Raw genomic sequence first — 17,202 nt, 5'->3', positions numbered from 1 at the left:
TAAATGAGTTTTCCATGTTTTCTTTTCTTTAATCAACGTTTTTATTTCACGCAGACGAAATTGTATACAATTATTAACATACATAGAGTCCAATTGTTTCCAACAAATACATTTCCTCTACAATTATTTAGCAAAAAGTTCCATTTTGACCTAACCTATAGTACCGACATCCAGCTGGTAGAGTTCGTTTTTGTTTTTCTTTTTCAAAATGGAACGCGGACAGTGGAAAACAAAAACAGTTAACTAACAGAATGAAAAATTGAATAATTCCCTACTAGTAACGCAAGCGAGTTTTTTTTTATTGTTAAGCAGCTTTGGCGTCTAATAGTAGAATCTGCTCGGTCTACTTTGTATGCGACAGCGTATTGGGTGGTAGGTGACTTCCGTCGTCCTGTTGTTGTGTTGTAGTGTTGTGCCAAGTGTGGTCAAAAATATTGTCAAAAGCATTGCTCGATTAGTTAGTGTTGCAGCCGTTATATTTATTTGGGTGAGGTCTTGAATGAATTCGACTGTTATACGGTGGATACAGTGACAGTTTGTAACGTTCAGAATGCGTTTTGTGTTAGAACAACTGTAGAGAATGACGGGATCACGCCACCAGGTCGGTTTAGTCAGTCACAACATAGGTTTAATACAGCCGTCGAAAATGTGGTTTTAAAAAAGTCAACGTCCAAAATTTATATGTTTTTGTTGGCGCGCAAAAATCTCTCAAAAAGCAAAATATTTTTCAACTATATTTATGTGTTCACAGCTAAATTATTGATTGCCACTCCGTGTTTAGTTATTTCTTGCTTTTTAGTTGCTGCATTCAATACAGCAAAAATCCTAACCTCGATAAATATCTAATAATGTTTTGCTTTCCGTATACGCTTTTAAAATATATTATACGTTACTTTAATATCACCACATTGAGGACAAAAATACATTTTCTTCTGTTTCTTCCGTTGTTTTTCCCGCAATTTCCTGCATTGCGGTTCGATTTTTGACGAAAATTATGTGTGATTATTATTTGTATAGTTGTTTGTTTACTCGTGTGTATGTTTGTGTTTGTGTTTTTCAGTGTGTGGGGTTCAGTAAAAAACAACATCAATTTATACAGTGTGTCCCCAAAAAGCGACGTTCGTTCATGTTTTCGAAAAAAAGAAACAGAACACGAATGTGTGGGATAGTGTGGTGTGGTGGTGTACATTGCGAAAGTGTATTTACGCACACGTGTACAGGGCATGAAAGAGATAAAGAATGAAGAAGAAAAAAAGAAAATATTATTATCTGTTACATTTGCCGACAAATCAAAAGTAGAAAAAAAACTACTACAATCATCACTACCAAACCTCTGGTTAGTTGGAACAAATTTTGGCACAAAACGTAATGGAAAAGGATTGGCGGACGGACGATAAATACGACTGTCTAGTGTTCAAATGTAAGTGTGCGCATGTGCGTGTTTGTTTGTTCGTGTGTGTATGTGTGCGTCTTCAAACTAATACACTGCGCTTTATCTTGTTCGTGTGCTGCGCTTGGCATACATGTACATGTGTGAGTTAGGCAGAGAGCTCCAACGAGGGGCTTACGACATAATGCGAACACAAAACAATGGCGTTCGTTACAAAACAGTTAACAATGTACATATTTTAGGAAAAATAGAACTCAATCGAAAAAAGAAAGAGTTTTCGCTGGGAACTACAGCAATATTATACACAAATGTTACGTTTCTCTTAGCTTTGCCTTATTGGATTTGTTTTTTTTATCATCAGCATTATCACTATAGAAGTATATCTACCATATGCATATGCGTGTGTGTGTGTTTCCACTTTTAGTCAAAGTAACTAGCAGTTAATGGTTTATAATTGTGGTGATGACAAACGATTAAGAATAAATTTCGAACAGTATGTGTGTTTGTGTGTTGGTGATGATAACTGTCTACTGATTTTTTTTTTGTGGAAGTGAGCGAATCGTTATTAAAATAATGATCGTAAATTTAATTGTAATAATAAATAATAATAGCAATAATAGCAATATTCACGTTAGCGTATTGTTCGGATTGGTGTAGGTGAAACCCTCGAACTGGGCCTGGTTCATCGAGGCCAGAATGTTGCGGTCGATGGGCGTCAAGCGTGCCCGCTCGCGTGTGAACTGCTTGTCGAAATACTGCGTGTCCAAGGGATGTCGCTGAAATGGGGGAAAAAAAGAATTGTTTAGCTTAATTCTTTGGTCTAATCTTAACTTTGTATCATTACGACATAATGTTTTAATTTATAATAAATTGTCATCAGCACATAACATTCCAATAGTCCGTGGGAGTTATGTCTGATGAGTATCGAAGGTGATGGAGAACTTCCAACTTCAATCCCTGTTAACTAGTCTAGGTTGTTTTGACGTAGGACTGCGTCTCTCTGATAAGCTGGTGTAAGGGGTCATTCCGAAAGATCAAAACGATTTGAGCGCTGATAACTTAGCGGTGTCTCGATCAATTTTCAATATTTTCGCGTCGATCGATCGAAAAATCTTCTACGCATCGACTTCAACAAAGAAACCTATTGATTTCAAAGTGCGCACTATTGAAAAATAGAAAGTAATGAAGCATTGTCCAACAAGATATCCTCACTTCATGATTGGTTGGAAAGGCCGTCATCAAAGTTTTATTTTAACGTATTTTTCGGGAAAAAAGTGACAGAATTTCGTTGCCTCAATAAATTGAAAATTCTTTACGACGGTTAAACCTAGAGGAATTTACTGTCTCTGCTTGAGAAGTACGCCAGAAAAAGTGACAAATCGTCCCAACAGGTCGAAGATATTTACGTACGTCGATTAATCCTAGGTCACTTTAATATCTGTGTTGGGAAAGTACACAGAGCTTTAGTGTTCGGTTGTGATATAATTCTATATATCTGATATGTATGCTCATATTGTCATTTCATTGAAAGAATAGTAAAAAGAGAATATATAAGGGGTATTCACGTAGCACTTGCTATGTTGCGTTTACGGCGTATTGTGTATTTATGCTGCCGCTACTCGCATAACAGTATGATGCAGTGATTCGGAAAACATCAATTGAAGGTTGTTTCCCTGATACTACTGGGCTGTAAACAGCGAGTTTAGAAGACGTAAATACCCAGTGGTTGATATATTTTCTTCTCCGCTGGGCTTACGATAAAACTTTTATTTTTTGCTTTGTTGAAAGGCAGCAGAGAAGTTAGTTTTAGTTTGTGATATAAATACTCACAAATTTCTTGTTGGTTGTAGGATCACAACATTCAGTTGAGTACATTTTTGTATTAACTTTGTATTGACAAGCGCGAATTTTGTTCGTCAATTAACGTGTAGCTCTATGTTATTAATTGAATGCTGACTATAGCGAAGCGCTGGAAGCTTCGCAGATCTATGTCGCAATTTCAAGACTAGTCACAGAATCTGCGCCACAGTTACAGGTTGATTAAAAACTTGACGGACAATATATCTCAGCAGAGCTTGCATTAAATTCACGTTGGTAGCTGTGGTGTCCTGACGCTTATACATAACATTGAAGGGTTACCCGAGGTTTGTAAAAGAATCTTTATGCAATATTCAGAGAGTCGCTAGAAGTGAGGAACAATGCGACTGCAGCTTCCCGCGACAACGGAATATTGGTTAGTTATGTGAAATGGCCAAAATATCACATTGGCGATCTTCCCAATTTGAAACTTAGGTGGTTTTGTGGAAGAAAAATTTAGTAGCGTATCCTGAATAGAAGATCCGTCGTCGTCGTTATCATTATGAAATTCGGTTTAGCAATTTCCTAGGTTTCCACTCGGTTTCTGGTGCTGATGGTTTTGTTGAAGGGAGCCGTTTTCGTCACACTGTCCGGTATCCTTACGATAGTCCCCGGACTATCCACGAAAACTTATCGATTTTCGCACGACGTCCGATGGAAATCGCTCCAAGCAGTGTCTGTAACTCGTGATCCGCCTCCGCTACTCTCCAGTTTCAGCTTGCAATCCGCCAATTATCGCCCGCAGTACCGCAGTACGCTTGAGCACGGCAGGAGCAAAAGGTAGCGGAGCATTTGGCGGAAGGCAACAAGGCCCAATTTACTGCAGGAATGCGCCGCTAGATCTTCTTACTGGTAACCAGCGATCCCAAATTCTTCCCTTTTATGTATTTGGTCTTCGACGCGTTTATTTTTAGCCCAATCCCCCTAGCTGTCGCTTTCATTCTGACGTAGATTGCCATCGCAAATTTTCTGGCTATAATATTAAAATCCACGAAACCTTGAAGTTGGCTATCTGTGCTGTGATAGCAATCGTGTCTTTTGTTTCGATGCTCGCTCGTCGGATCACTTCTTTAAGATCAATGTTGAAACGTCGACCCAATGCTGCTCTGATCAGTTGCGTCCGTTTAATCAGAAATCCGCGTTCGTATATTAGCTGCTATCAGCTGGTCTCGATCGACTGTATATTTGAAATCAACAAAGATGTGATACCAGGGCACGTTGCACTACTGAAATTTTCAAGATCTGTTACCGCTTGTTCATTCCCTATGAAATTTTGTGCTACCGGTGAGTACTTTGTAGGTGTTATACCGCAATAGTTGCTGCAGTCGAGCCAAACACTTGTTTTTGTAGATTCCTCCTATTCACTTTCTCCCTGATTTTAAGAAAACTGAGTGTCGTTGCTAGCGTTTCTCTGTATTAGTATCTTTGTGGAGCTCTGCTGGTAGTCAGTCCTTACCAGCCGGCGGCTTTGTTGGTCGGTCTTCAGCAAACTCGACTTCTTGTTTAGAGTCTTGGAAATCTGGTGCTGGACACTGTTTTCTTCCATGGGTACTCCTAAATTAACTCCCGCTCCACCTCCTTCTGCAACATCGTCATTCAGGTTTTAATCGAAGAACTACTCCCATCTGTTGACTTCGTTCGCCTAATTTACTTATTTTTTTATCGTTTTCGAAAGTAGCTGAGAAGTAAACTGAGGGTACGAAGTCAGACGTAAACACGTTGAATCTAAGTACGTTAGGCATAAACATTGTAACCAAATGGACGAGTCATGGCTGTTGCGCTCGAAACTTTGAACATAGTTTCCTTTATCAGAAAAGGTCCCAGTGTGACCTCGTTCCTGTCGAGAGTTGTTGTTGAGAGCCATTTTCACAAGGTCTTCGTCCTTATGATTCTCGGTGTGTGGTTCTTCTAGCGTCTGGTGCAATTCATAGTTTGTTCACTTTCTCCTCGTTCCGTCATCCTTCTGCACTTTACCGTAGTTAGTGTTCAACATCTTCCATTCAAAGCCGCTCTCCGCGAGCATAACGCATATCTCATGGTCGTAGGGGACTACTGGTGGATGGCCATCTTCGTGAAAAGGTGTATTGTACTCACCTAGTGCGTCTTCCGGAGCAGGGCTTTAACCGATCCTTTTTTCTACCGCAGCCACACCATCGTGCATTTACATTCACGCCGCTCGTTCAGTGGTGGAATACGTCCGCTATGCATAACACAGCCAGCAGATCGCTCAATCATACCTCCGATTGTACAGCAAAACGAATGCGTTCTGATTTTTTTTCCTTTGCCGTTTGAAGCAGCGAATGACTGCAAAACAGTCAATTGACTAGCAGCTACCACACTAACGAAAAACAACCGCGCTATCGTATGATTCAATGCTACAAAAAAAAACAACCGCTACATGGATTTATGTGAAGAAATCTGTCAGAGGCCGTCCGACACAAACGAACGTTTTGCTTGCGTCGGACCGACCCCGAGTGACAAACTTTTACTGTGGGTAGCCGATTTGGGGAAAAAAAAAGACAAAGAAAAAATACGTCACACCATGCTCCCAGTCAGTTTGTAGTTTACAGCCTTCAATATGAACGCAAAGCGGGAGAACGACTGTTGGCTTCTCCTAAGAGTCCACATGGATAGTGGCCGGCAGTCCTCGCAAGCGGCAGATTGACAGGATTCAAAAAAACAGTCAAATGATCGGTTACGCTTCGCAAGTTGAATGCAGAAAGCATATTCATTCACACGGTTACGGTCACCTTGCCATTTCTTTTAAAGCCCTGTTCCGGAGACTCAAAGTAAGCACAATTTCCTGCCATAATGCGTGTTCTCTCAGGTCATTACCGGATGGGAGCTAGTATTTGCTTCCTTGAAGCCTTGATATACGTATCCATTATCGTCTCAAAGCCGCTAGTCACGATAATATTGATATATAATATTTATATATGATATTAAACAGCAGGTACAAAAACACATCACCTTGCCTTGGCACTCTTTGAGATTCGAAGGAAATTGAGAGTATCGCTGATATATCGGACTACGAACATTATTCAGTTGTTCATTGCCTTATTTGATCGCTCCTTTTTATCCGGGCTTTCTGGACTGGGTGGTGCTACTAGAGAGGGTTAGTAGGATCGTTGTACTGGCCCAGTAATTGTCCTGTCGTAAACAGCCGACTGCAAAGTCTATCGATAAAGAAGGGTACTCCAGCCAGTTCTCCACTACCGTATTTTAGTAGCTCGCTCGGTAATTCGTCGATATCCGCGGCTTTTGGTGTTTTTCAATCAATCGGTCTCCTCCTCAGCTCTCTAGCGTACGGTTGTCGGGAATTGATTTTCTCCTGTGTCCCAGATCTATTGCCATATTGTTTTTCGTCTGCAACGCTCGTTTGCAAGAGAATTATCGTCAAAATCTCGGCACGTAACGGATTGTAATATATAGCCTTTGTGCGAGCCGTTAGGCTTTGCGTAAAATGTTCAAGCGCCGTTCTTCTATCGATTCGCGGCCTCGTTCTTCCTGATTAGGCTTCTTCCTGCGGAAAACTGAGTTTATTCGTTCCACGTTAGTTTTCACACGATGTTGCAGTAATTTTGCTCTTGTTACCTTCGCCTTTTGTTATTTGCATTTGCCATCAAACCAGTCATTCTTTCGGTTCGGAACCGTTGTTCCTGATGCGACTACAGCAGTTACTATCTATAGCTCCGATCATCTTCATTCTATAGTAGCTTCCTATTTCACCTGTTTCTAAAACTGCCCAGTTTCATTCTAATTTTATAAAGGTTTTATTGAATCATTACCTCTGGTTTTATCATGGCGTTGCGCAATATCAAGTGGATACAAATCAAAAACTATTTATACCTAACTATTACATAAGCATAATAAAATTGACAATTTATTGTGCTAGCTTATATTACCACGATAAAACTGGTTGCCTGCGACACATCTCTTATAAACGTAGCAATACGATATCGCGCACCTATCAAAATTAATCTTATTGCGGTTGCTTGTTGAACTGCATTAAAACTGTTAAGTTTCATGGTACTATTAATATGGTAACACCTTGACGAAACAGATATTTATTGCTGCTTTTATGAAGAATATTAAAGTTCAACATAGAAATCATTTGCCGCTTTCTAGCATTTTTTTTGGTTGCCAAACAACAATTCATCAAAGTAAACTGTCAGTTGCAGAAAGGAAGTTACTGTTAATCGGTTTTCATATTAGAGTGCAACTAGAATGATTTTGCTGGAAATTTAGATTGACTAATCTAATATATTTATTTTGTTTAAACAACTGGTTTTCAAAAATTGCAAAATTTTCATGGTGCGTTAATTTTAGTCACTTATCATTTCAATATGCACGATAAAATTTAATGCGCATATGTTGCACAACTACGGAAACTGCTGAAGATCATAATCAAATATATATAAATCAAATCGATCAGGATGATCCGACAGTTAAACCACAGACAAACAGACGAGACACTCGCGTTAATTCCATCGTCCAATCAAAAACCACTCATTTTTCAAAAAAGCATGTTTCGCAACATGGACACACCGCGGCGCGCGAGTGTTGTTTCGAGTTTTCAGTATAAAACCATACAAATGTAAAAACCCTACAGCATAAAACCCTGCAAATGCAAGCTTCTCCGCAACATGCATAACAGAGGGTGCTAGTGTGCAAGCAAAATGTGTAGGACGATGGTTTTTAAAGGATTTTCTTCTATGTGTCATGTCAGTTCGTCAGTGGTTAAACCTTTCCTTTTCTGCTCACGGCTCCATATTTTCAAGTTTTTAAAGCTGTCTGGGTGATTTAACGTTATACCTTTGTCGAACAAAGCGAAAAGATTTGCCGTCAAGTTTGGTAACCGCAATTGCATCATCGATTTCATTGCTGCTTTCAGCAGAGCGTAACAAACCTACTTGAGCTTAAGACCTGACTCATCAAGTAGTTATAAAAACCGACTGAATAATGGGCCTCTTGGTCGGAAGAAAGTTTTATAGCCATTAGTGGAACGCAATAAAACTTGGAATCTTCTGTAACATGATATTCGAACGTTCGCGAAAAAGCCGTCCTTCACCACCAGGTTCACTAGTATCTGTAAAAGTGTAGCATACGTGTGTTTTGATTTTAACCTTTACTTCTGTTCTGTGGGCTCACTTGTTTATGTCTGAACCTGAAGCGATCGTAAGTAAGGACTGCATATACTTGAACCACGAGGTGGGCCGAATAAATCATACGAGTAAGCTTAAAATATTTTCCAACTCCAACAACATCATATAACGCAGTGCTACAATGTATCAATTTTTCTTCTGCCTTAGCTATTGTTATTGGTGTAAACGAGATTTTTTTTTATTTTAACTACTATGGAATTTACAACACATCCTCTTTCAGAATGCACAAATGGAAAAATGTCATAAAAAAATTAAAAAAATTACATTCGTGCGTTCATAAAGTGGATATTTTATCATTTCTATAGTAGTAGAATTAAAAAGAAAAAATCTCGTTTACTCCAACAACATATTAAATGACATAATATCGAATTTGGGTTGCATTTAAACAAACCACTCACCACTTGCGGTTTGAACGGCGGTTCCAGTCCTCTTCTTTCCAGCGTTTTCCAGTCAATGCTCTCGAAAAACGGATGATATTTGATATCGCTTTCCTCGTCCATTGTGTTCAGGCAGCCCAACCGTATCGTGGCGTCTTTTTCAAGTAGCTGCAAGTCATGTCGATTTAGTACACACTTTTACAGCGAACATTCGTCGGAAAATAATCCGCCTGTACTTACCGACTTCAACAGTTTGAGCGCTTCCTTGGACAGGAAGTGCGGGAACCATGGAATTTCATTGCAAATGGACCAGAACAGCTCGTCCTCGTCACAACCACTGAAGGGTGACTGTCCTACCAACATTTCGTATACCAGCACACCGAACGACCACCAATCGACGGCTTGATTGTACTTCTGACCCTGTGAAACATCGCTATAATTTCAGAACCTAATCTTTGAAAGCCAAAAATCGTGGAGCTTACTTTAATGATTTCAGGCGCCATATAATCCGGTGTACCACAAAAACTGTCCGCCAACCGGTCCAAATAAATCTCTAGTTTGCACATACCGAAGTCCGCTATTCGGACATGCCCGTCGTAGTCGAGTAGCACGTTGTCCAGCTTTAGATCACTGTAAGGCAATACAAGAACGGAACATTAATCTAGGTTTATAGCAGGAGCAACTAAACACCCGGTCTTACCGATAGACAATACCCTTTCGGTGGAGGAACTTCAGTCCGGAAACGATTTCGGCGGCGTAGAAGCGTGCCCGTGCTTCCGTAAACCGGCCGCTCTGCTGGATGTGGAACATCAAATCGCCTCCGTTCAGGTACTCCATGACAAAAAATAAATGGCTCTGGAATGAAGGTGAGAAATTGATATGAAATGTGTTGAGTTACTTTCTATTACCATTTTTATTTCGTTGGTTAGCTCTTTTCAAATCAAGGTCGCTGCGTAAAAATTCTTTATGGGATCGTTCGCTTTTGCGATGATAAATTTGCTAAATTTGTCGTTTGTTTTGATTATGATGATCTACCCCATTCGCGAGTTTGCATGCGTAATTCTTTGAAAGCCCACCGCCAGAGCTGTAAATCTGTCAATCACGAAGCAGAGCAAACTTCTTCCGCTTTCCACAGTCTGCTGGCCAGATCACAACGGTCATTCGAATCAAATTTTGATCCAACCATTCTGTTTTATTTTAATTTGTACACTATGAAAGTCCTGTCTCGCAGATATTTTTTCTCTTCCGCCCAAAACGGAATTGGCCCTAACTCAATTTTTGTCTCGCGTTCTAATTTCACCTGAATCATATTCGAAGCAAATTACACGCACGCGTTCAGCCGTACCTCAGCTGGTTGATTGATAGATGTCGGTCACTGGGTATGGACGAGAATCAAAACTGTCCCTATCCCGAGCCAATTCTCTTTGTTCGTCACCTATGGTATGGGATGGTATATCGCACGGTGGTGCCGTTTCTGCTAGTCGAAGTTTTCCGAAAATAGCCAGCCCAGATTGGAATGCCAGCAACAAACAGCAAGAACACCTACACCTCAATATACACTTTTGTCACCAGAAGTAGTCTACCGCATCAGCAGCAACGGGGAAATGTTTCTAAGAACAGTCGATCATATGATCGAAACACCTATCCTCATTTAGGCGAAGTGCAGTCAACGATCATGATCGAGTGACTCGGTTCCTAAAAGTAAATTTGGCGCATACGCAATGCACCTCGGAGTCTCGTCGACGACGGAGACTACGCACATTCTGCAATGATCAGCGGTTGTTGTTGTTGTTGTTACGCTTTTTGCGTCGTCGTCTTGACGTCACCACGTCAAGAGTTACGAACACCGCACACAATCGATCATGATCAAGCTGATCAGCTGATGTAATGACTACAGTTTGGTTGTATTCTTGCGGGATGGGTGTGTGAAAAAATGTTACATTTCTAATCCTGTCGGTGGGAAAGTGGCGTCACGCGTTTACTTGTCAAATGACGAAGAAAATGTGCAATCGAGCATGGATTAGATGACGTTTGTGACGAATGTGAATTCTTTCAGTATGGTTCGAAAAGCATTGCGAAAGATTTACACCGAGTTCAGTGCGAACAGGTTGAAAAGTGAAGTGTTAGAAGAAACTATCTGCTGCGACACCTCGTATGATTTTCTACCTACCTAGTTATGCGAATAAATGGGATTTATAGTCGAGTTTCACGTATATTTCGTCGTTTATTATTATGCACTTCGAATTCCCGGCAAGCATCGTATCATACATCTTTCGCAGTCTTGACCTGATCGATAGCTTCTTGTTTTGGTGATCGTTTTTCATGCTAAACGTTTAAGTTCGGCAGTCCAACCTTTTCGACCGCTTCCCGTACTAAAAACTTCTCCATTAGCTCGAACATATTCATCATAACATTATCATAACAAGGGCTAGTAGGACCTTTTTTCGACCAGTTTGCGGTTTATCCAAGTCCAAGACTGGACGCCGTGTTTTCGTGACTAGAATCGCAGTTTGCTTCCTACACGTTTTACACAAAGCTGAAACTAAAACATGTTCACCTAAACTACAGCTGGTGTGTGTGTCTCACGAGCACTGCCTTATTCGAGGCTGATTTTGTTGTGGGCTCAAAACGAACACGGGCTCGAAATTTGCGTTACAAATGAGAAACGACGCAGAGAAAACAAGATCGTACCTAATAGAAAGTTAAATCGTATGCATGTCAATTTTACATTGGAATTGTATAATAATTGGAGTATGTCAAAACAAAATGAACAATAATTTGTTTTGCAATCGTGGGTGTCTTCATATACAACTCATGACTGTAAATTATAAAACAGGATAGATGATTGCAATATTAAGTTTAATCTTAATCATATATTCAGGAGTATTAAGTTGCGTATTATAAAAACCGCTGCATAAAATGCAAGATAGAATTGCAAATAATCGATAAAATTTTCGCACGTATATTGCCTCCACTTTGGTACTTATATGTTCTTATCTGGCGTGAAATATAACTTTTTCGTTCAGATATGATGTCGTATTTCTCGGTTGCAATCGAGATATACAAACCAAAATTGTTTACTGGGGAGACACCCACGGTATATCATCAAACGAATTATCCTAACTGAACTTCTTGATCATTATTTGCACGAGTTTCTCACTTGCACCTTCCATTTGACGACCAACATCTCAATATGGTCCAAGTCCAACTTGCAAACAAACCAAGTGAGGGTTCTTTTTTGTATGCTGGCCCAGCAAAACGGAGCCCACTCGGATTGTTTTTTTTTCGTGTTGGAGACTTACCACCGCGACTATTATTTTTATCTATCGTGGTGTGTCCTTTTTTATTTTATGCCATGTAGTATCAGTGAGCTATCAAAGTTTGATTAACTACCTCTGCAACTGTAGGCATTTATCCCAATTAGGTGATGCATTCCATATGAAGTTTATCACCCGATTGGGAGGAGCATTTCGCAGGGCTAAGTCAGTCTCTTATCAAGATATCTACGTTGTTTCTGATATAGTGCAACACAGTCGCACAACAAATGTTCGGAGCTTTCAATCTCATGATTACAAAAGCGACAGCTAGCTTCATTAAATTTACTCATGTGTTCAAGGTGATACTCACAAGGACAATGTCCTGTTATCAAGCCAGTGCACAATAGGCAAAACTGAGCTTTTAATCCCAATAATTAGAAGCCGCTAGTTTGGAATCTTACAAGATACCTATTTCTATGTGAAAAAATGCAAGAAATCTTGTACAGACTTCGGGAAGTGGTCCATTTTGCCCTATTATTCCCAAAAATCATAATAAAAGCTAATTAAATAATATAGAAATTTCTTTGCCGGCCGTGAAATAAACTCAAATAGCTTGTAAATTTGTCTTCGATGTGCGTTTTTAAAAGCCCAGATGGATTACCCTGAGCAGGGTTTAGTCGATTATTTTAATATTGAGGCTGCTCTAGAGATTATTGCTTCATCGATGTTGAGAGAACCTAGGGTATTCCCAGTCATTAGCGGAACATTACAAGCAGCCTGGATAATTTGGTCATCTGGAATCACTTTACCGTAAAAGGTTCGCGCGAGGACCCGAAGCAACCTCACTACTGGGGGTTATAGTTCAAGAGGACCTGATTCTGTACGCCGATCACTGACATAGTTCCAGAAAGTTTTTGATTTCACCTACAGATTACGCGCCTGGATTTAATGCAGATGTCGTCTAAAGCATTCCTTGCTGGTTTACTTGTACACAGTGTTCAATCCTATGTAACGCTCACGCAGCGAAGAGAATATGTCCGAAGCGAGTCTCAATAATAGCCACGCCCACGAATTGGCTCATTAAGATCCGCTCGATTTATAGCACCCTGTAGAGCTACGCTAAACGTTGATACACCATGTGGCATTCGAAAGAACTCAACAATCCACCCGAAATCCACAAACAGCACAACGCACCATCCATTGTAGCTATAATCAGTCTAATCAGCTTCCCATCATTTTCAATAGCTCATTGTAATCTATAGTATCATATGAAGCTTTGAAGTCGATAATTAGTACAACATTTTTAGAGCATCTGCCGCAGGGTGAAGATTTCATCAACTCTGTGTTTCCAGTTTTCAATGTGCATTTCTCAAAAGCTGTCATCCTACTACTATTGGTTTTAGATCAAGAGCTTGCGCCCTAATATTCATTTTTTTAAACCAGAAAAACGGGTGTTCTCTTATTATCCCGGCAAAAAAAATATCTCGAAAAGCTTTGTCTTTTTAAATAAATTCTGCATAATCAAATCTAAAAACTGTAAAATTTACAAAATTATTGCCATGTTTTTCGATATTTGAGATAGACCTCTAATATTTATTTTATCCATAATACGAAGCTTAATCTGTAAGGTGACAGCACGGGAGATCAAATTCAATAATAATAAAGAACAATCTATACCTATAAAAATGGATTTCTGTCTGTCTGTCTGTCCGTATGTTCCTTATAGAATCGAAAACTACTGAACTGATCGGCCTGAAAATTTGCATGTTGGGGTTTTTGGGGCCAGGGAAGGTTCTTATGATGGTTAGAGACCCCTCCCCCCACTAAGAGTGGGGGCTCCCATACAAATGAAACACAAATTTCTGCATAACGCGAGAACTAATCAAGCAAATGGAACAAAATTTTACATGTGGGGGTTTTTGGAGACAAGAATTTTTTCTATGGTGAATTAAGACCCCTCCCCATTTTAGGAGGGGGGGGGGTTCCCATACAAATGAAATACAAATTTCCTCATAACTCGAGAACTAATTAATCAAGTGGAACCAAATTTGGCATGAGGGAGTTTTTGGAGGCATGCATTTTTTCTATGATGAATTGGGACCCCTTACCTTTTTAGGAGGGGGGAGGGGCTCCCATACAAATGCAATACAAGTTTCATCATAACTCCAGAACTAATTAAGCAAATGGAACCAAATTGAGCATGTGGGTGTTTTTGCAGGCAAATTTTTTTTCTATAGTGAATTGAGACCCCTCCCCTCTTTAGGAGGGCAATTATGACCCCTCTCCCCTTTAAGAGGGGGGGCTTCCATACAAATGAAATACAAATTTCCTCATAACTCGAGAACTAATCAAGCAAATGGAACCAAATTTGGCATGTGAAGGTTTTCGAGGGCCAGAATATTTTCTATAGTGAATTAGGACCCCTCCCCACTTTAAGAGGGGGGCTCCTGTACCAAAGAAATACAAATTTCCTCATAACTCGAGAACTAATCAAGCAAATGGAACCAAATTTAGCATGCGAATGGTTTAATAGGCAATTTTTTGTCTATGTGAATTGAGACCCCTCCCCTCTTTAGGAGGTGAATTATATACCCTCCCCCTTCAATAGTGGGGGGGGGGCTCCTATACAAGTGAAATACAAATATCCTCATAACTAGAGAACTAATCAAGCAAATGGAACCAAATTTGGCATGTGGGTGGTTTTAGAGGCAGGAATTTTTTTATGATGGTTTGAGACCCCTCACCCGTGATAGGGGGATAAGGACTCTCATACAAATAAAACAGAAATTTTTGCGTAACTCAAAACACTAATCGAACTCGAGAAATTTTAGACGAGAATTTTAGAATTCAGCGCGAGACGGCCACAGGCCGCGAGTATTGCCGTCGGAAGCGCCGGCCACTGCGGGGGGAGGGCAGCCTTCCATATAGAGATCACCTCTATCTAGATTTATTTATTTTCCTAGATCTACTGGCCTCTATTACTTTCCTTCAGTTGGGTCACCCCTGCGTAATGGTACTTTCTACGAAAAGATTTTCCGTGAAATGGTACATCCCGCGTAAGGTTTTTCGCGAAATGGTATTCTGCGAAACTCTATATTCCGCGTTATGGTCAACCGAGAATTGGTGTTCCGCAAAATGGCATTCGGCGAAATGGTTTGTAATGATGGCGAATATTTAAACGCGATCCGCTTTATTTTATCAGGCTAAGCAACGGGGGGATTTGTTTTCTACTTTACTGTGAGGAAAATTTGTATATTAAAACACCCATGAACTCCCCAGAAACTTGCAAAGCTCGAGATTGTGACAAACGTCATCCGAGATTCACGATTTATGTACACTCTTAAATGATTCTACCTGTAAATAGGTTGGATTTAGTTAAAGCTAGGTTGAAACTACTCAAAATGCCCTTGAAGTGTACAAACTCAAACTTTGGGTAAAAATTTCAACCAATTTTGGCTACTTGCTACCGATAACTGAAGTATTCTCTATGACAAATAACGCACTTTTAAATTCCTGCTACCAATTTTCTGGTTGAAAAACTACTTAAAATCTTAGTTTGTACACTTTAAGGGCATTTTGAGTAGTTTCAACCTAGCTTTAACTAAATCCAACCTATTTACAGGTAGAACCATTTAAGAGTGTACAGCACAGTTTAATTTGTGGCAATACGAAGTTTGTCGGGTCAGCTAGTAAAAAATAATAATCAAAAAGATAATATTTTCGGCATGTTTGTGGGTAGTACTTTGGCTATTTTAAGAGATTACAATTTTTGCATTTTTGATGAACATCTTTCGCCGGATAATCTGTTGTTGGCACCAATTATAAAGCACTAAATATTTAAATATTGTTCGCAACGTGTTTCCTAAACGGACACTCAACGGGTTTTGAAAAACGATCTACCTTTTGTTTTTCCTTTATCACAGTAGCTCTACTAGCTCAGACGGGTACAATGCACCGAACGAGTACACGAATGGCCAAATGGCGACAAGGAGACGTGTCCGAAGTTCTAAAAATACACTCTCTTTGATCTAAGCGTAGTTCGGAGTTCGGTAAAATTAGAACCGCTTCGGGACTTGAGAGGATTGGGAAGGTGTCAGCAAATCGGTCCTGTTCACGATTTTCGATGCAGTTGTTTTTCAGCTGCTGGTTAGTATTTTCTTAGTGCATCCTATCATTCATCATGCTGGTACTTACATCTGTTTGAAACGTACAAAACAGGTGGCACAAAAATGGATGTTTGGTGCCCAGCGCTAACACTTTCCGCTCGATCAGCGTGCAGTCGACATCGTCATCCTCCAGTACGACGTCCTTCTTCAAGCACTTCACCGCGTAATAGTACTCTGTGTTCCTTAGCTCAGCTAAAAATACCTGCTCGGTTATGCCCCAAACGGATGAACAGATTTGTTTTTTTTTGGCAGAAACAAGAAACCGGAAAAAAAGTCAACGATTAGGTGCTAAGTTCAATCGTGTGCGGTGAAAACGAACGAGACCGATCACGGTCGCCGCCGATACGTACCTTTCCAAAACTACCTTTTCCTAACACAGTCAAAAAATGGAAATCGTCAACGTTGTATTTCCTGAAACGGGGTATCACCGTGGCCGGAGCAGTCAGTTTACCCGTTTTCTGAAATTGTGCATACGTGTAGGATGTTTCTGTTGAAAAAATAGATGAAAGGAAAATTGAATTAGTTGTGTATTCATTAAAATTAATCAGTACAGTTAAGAAATCGATTCATACATGGGTCACTTGGAGTCATTTATATAAAATTCTTGTTCTCTTTGAAATAATTTAAACCTCGAATCGTCGCTTCTTGATGATCTTCTTGTGCACAGTTTTGTTTTCAACCAAGCGCAGCGAGGCGATCAATCGTGCCATGGGTTGAAGAAAACTTCCCACTAGCTTCGCCACCGGTTCCAGCATCCCACCCAGGGCCGTGAAAATGTTCTGCACGAAAACCAGCGGCGGTTGAATCAACCCGTTGAAAATCACCGCCAGCAGCGGTTTCAGCAGATAGTCTGCCGTAATTTGCAGGAAGCCCACAACAATGGCTCGCAAAATGCCATAGAGCAAAAACCGATACAGCTGAAGGCAGAAGCTGATGACGAAAGTCACACCAATGTTAATCGTGCCGAAGACCTCCGCCCAGAACTTGGTG

At 40.2% G+C, this 17,202-nt stretch overlaps 1 protein-coding gene across 1 annotated transcript in view; it reads right to left on the bottom strand.

Moving 5' to 3' along the window:
- Positions 1 to 321: 321 nt before the first annotated feature.
- LOC128746235 (titin-like) overlaps positions 322 to 17,202 on the bottom strand; it is a 61,341-nt gene continuing 44,460 nt past the window's right edge. The window contains exons 3-10 of the mRNA XM_053843284.1: positions 16,563 to 16,699; positions 16,241 to 16,414; positions 9,490 to 9,644; positions 9,272 to 9,419; positions 9,030 to 9,209; positions 8,811 to 8,957; positions 2,021 to 2,166; positions 322 to 391 (exon numbers count right to left, since the gene is read on the bottom strand). Of these exons, the coding sequence (XP_053699259.1) occupies positions 322 to 391; positions 2,021 to 2,166; positions 8,811 to 8,957; positions 9,030 to 9,209; positions 9,272 to 9,419; positions 9,490 to 9,644; positions 16,241 to 16,414; positions 16,563 to 16,699 (1,157 nt within the window). The remainder of the gene's footprint in view (positions 392 to 2,020; positions 2,167 to 8,810; positions 8,958 to 9,029; positions 9,210 to 9,271; positions 9,420 to 9,489; positions 9,645 to 16,240; positions 16,415 to 16,562; positions 16,700 to 17,202) is intronic.

This window comes from Sabethes cyaneus, chromosome 1 (assembly GCF_943734655.1).
Source record: "Sabethes cyaneus chromosome 1, idSabCyanKW18_F2, whole genome shotgun sequence".
NCBI lineage: Eukaryota > Metazoa > Arthropoda > Insecta > Diptera > Culicidae > Sabethes > Sabethes cyaneus.
Note: the sequence above shows the minus strand (reverse complement) of the source record. Positions and strands in the feature narration are given on the sequence as shown.